Genomic DNA, 2,312 nt, shown 5'->3' on the forward strand with positions numbered 1-2,312 from the left:
ATTTTTTGTGACAGTCCCCACAGCCCCACCGCAGAATGTTGCCATTCAGTCAGCCACAGCCACTCAGTTGGACATTACATGGGACCCTCCACCACTGAATGCACAGAATGGTGACATTCAGGGCTACAAGGTCAGACTCCCATCCTGTGAAGTGCTAAATGTTTTAGTGGTCCACTATGCTTTACATAATGATGTATCAAAGAAAAATCATTAGATTTTCACTCGTATGTGTTATAGATCCGTTAAGACATTTGCTGGTTGCCACAATCACCCAAATGATATGCTTGACCAACTGGTCAGAAAATMAAAATTCCAATCTTTTTTTGTGATCATTAATTTCAGTATTTCTAACGAAATGGTTGTGACAATCGCACCCTTCATTGTGGAAGTTGTGACTGAAAGTTTGCCATTTTTAGAATCAGGAAGGTCCTTCAAAATTCAGTCTAAGTTTTGCAAAGTTTTGTAACTGTCCTTAGCTGTAATAAGCTATTGAAAATGAGACTAGGTTTCTATGGAGATCTATTAGCTGCTTCTAATCAGGTAGTTAGACTTGAAAATATGACAGGAATGCAAAATGTAGAATATTAAGTGTGGTTTTATGGTCACTCTTCCTTTTTAAATAGCTCATTAAATAAACTGTTCTTATTAACAACATTTTTGGAATTTGCTCGTGGAGACCTATAGAATGCTGGGACTTTATTATACTTTTCTTTCATTAATAGTTTTTTTTTTTTCTGACAGAAACAGCTGTATATACAGTATATAACATTTAAGTACATCTGCGATATTCCTTCTAGATTTACTTTTGGGAGTTCCAGCGTAAGAACGAGACGGAGCGATTGCGGACACTCTTCATGCCAGAGAGGGGGGTGAAACTAAAGAACCTGACTGGCTACACCACATACATGATCAGTGTGGCCCCCTTCAACGCTGCCGGTGACGGACCCCGCAGTCCTCCGACCAGGGGACGTACTCAGCAAGCCGGTACGTCTAGCGCCTATGTCTTTCAGTAGGTACTTAAGTTCTTCAATCAGTGTTGATGAGCCCAAGGATAAGTACGATCAGGACAGAGCAAATATATCTCTTTTGGAAAGAYTGTGAAAGGAGCTGGAAACAAATGTTGATAGGATGACATTACTATAATAGATRAATTAGAACGCTTGTATGGGTGTGTTTATTCAATAGTCCTTGTTCTGTGCTGGTGTTGGTCTGAAGAGCCCTCAGAGTTCCCTCAAAGCAGAATCAGTCGTGAGGAGAGAATGTGAAATGACAATGATGCTAAGCACCGCTGTCANGTTGTTTTATTGAGTTATTATGCTTCCAATAACCACTAGTTAAAAAAGAAACTCAAATGTTTAATTAAATTAACACGTTGGTGATAGCTGCATTGCCTTAATACAAAGCTTTTTATCAGACAGAAAGTGAATCTGTGCTCAAATATTCACACCTCTYCACTCGCTCCACCTTTTGCTAAGTTAAAGAACCATTTTAAATAAATGAATAAGAAATTCAGTGAYTTTAGCTAATTGTTTTTCCAGTTGTCAGTGAATGTGCAACCAGACCGTCCTGTTAAAAGGAGAAATGGCTGCCCATACAGCTCAAACTAATATCTGTTACCTCCTAACCTTACATGTGAAATTGTTTCCCTCTGCTGCAGAGCTGAGTAAACACAAGCGCTATGAGATACGCATGAGTGTGTACAACGCTGTGGGCGAGGGGCCAAGGAGCCCACCCCAGGAGGTATTTGTCGGAGAGGCAGGTATGTGTGCTTCTTTGGTTACTTTTGTGAGTTTGTGATATTGTACAAACCCTTTTGACGTGTCAGTAGTATATTTAGGGTACAATTGAGTATTGGAACGCATGTACTTGAAGCTGCAACACATTTTATATGAGAAATAAGTGTAYGCTTCAAGAAAATGCCAAAAGTCATTTTACATGCACAGACCTCAATAAATGCTATTAATAATACATTCATTCTTGATTTTTGTTTTTATAKCTGTATGTCAGTAAAAACTGTCACTTGTAGCTGTTTTTTTATTTTTWATTTTTTGTGACAGTCCCCACAGCCCCACCGCAGAATGTTGCCATTCAGTCAGCCACAGCCACTCAGTTGGACATTACATGGGACCCTCCACCACTGAATGCACAGAATGGTGACATTCAGGGCTACAAGGTCAGACTCCCATCCTGTGAAGTGCTAAATGTTTTAGTGGTCCACTATGCTTTACATAATGATGTATTAAAGAAAAATCATTAGATTTTCACTCGTATGTGTTATAGATCCGTTAAGACATTTGCTGGTTGCCACAATC

At 39.4% G+C, this 2,312-nt stretch overlaps 1 protein-coding gene across 1 annotated transcript in view; it reads left to right on the forward strand.

Moving 5' to 3' along the window:
* sdk2b (sidekick cell adhesion molecule 2b) overlaps positions 1-2,312 on the forward strand; it is a 312,139-nt gene that overhangs the window by 281,132 nt on the left and 28,695 nt on the right. Inside the window, exons 33-34 of the mRNA XM_017310701.1 lie at positions 15-130; positions 798-984. Of these exons, the coding sequence (XP_017166190.1) occupies positions 15-130; positions 798-984 (303 nt within the window). The remainder of the gene's footprint in view (positions 1-14; positions 131-797; positions 985-2,312) is intronic.

Source organism: Poecilia reticulata, linkage group LG19, assembly GCF_000633615.1.
Source record: "Poecilia reticulata strain Guanapo linkage group LG19, Guppy_female_1.0+MT, whole genome shotgun sequence".
Classification (NCBI taxonomy): domain Eukaryota; kingdom Metazoa; phylum Chordata; class Actinopteri; order Cyprinodontiformes; family Poeciliidae; genus Poecilia; species Poecilia reticulata.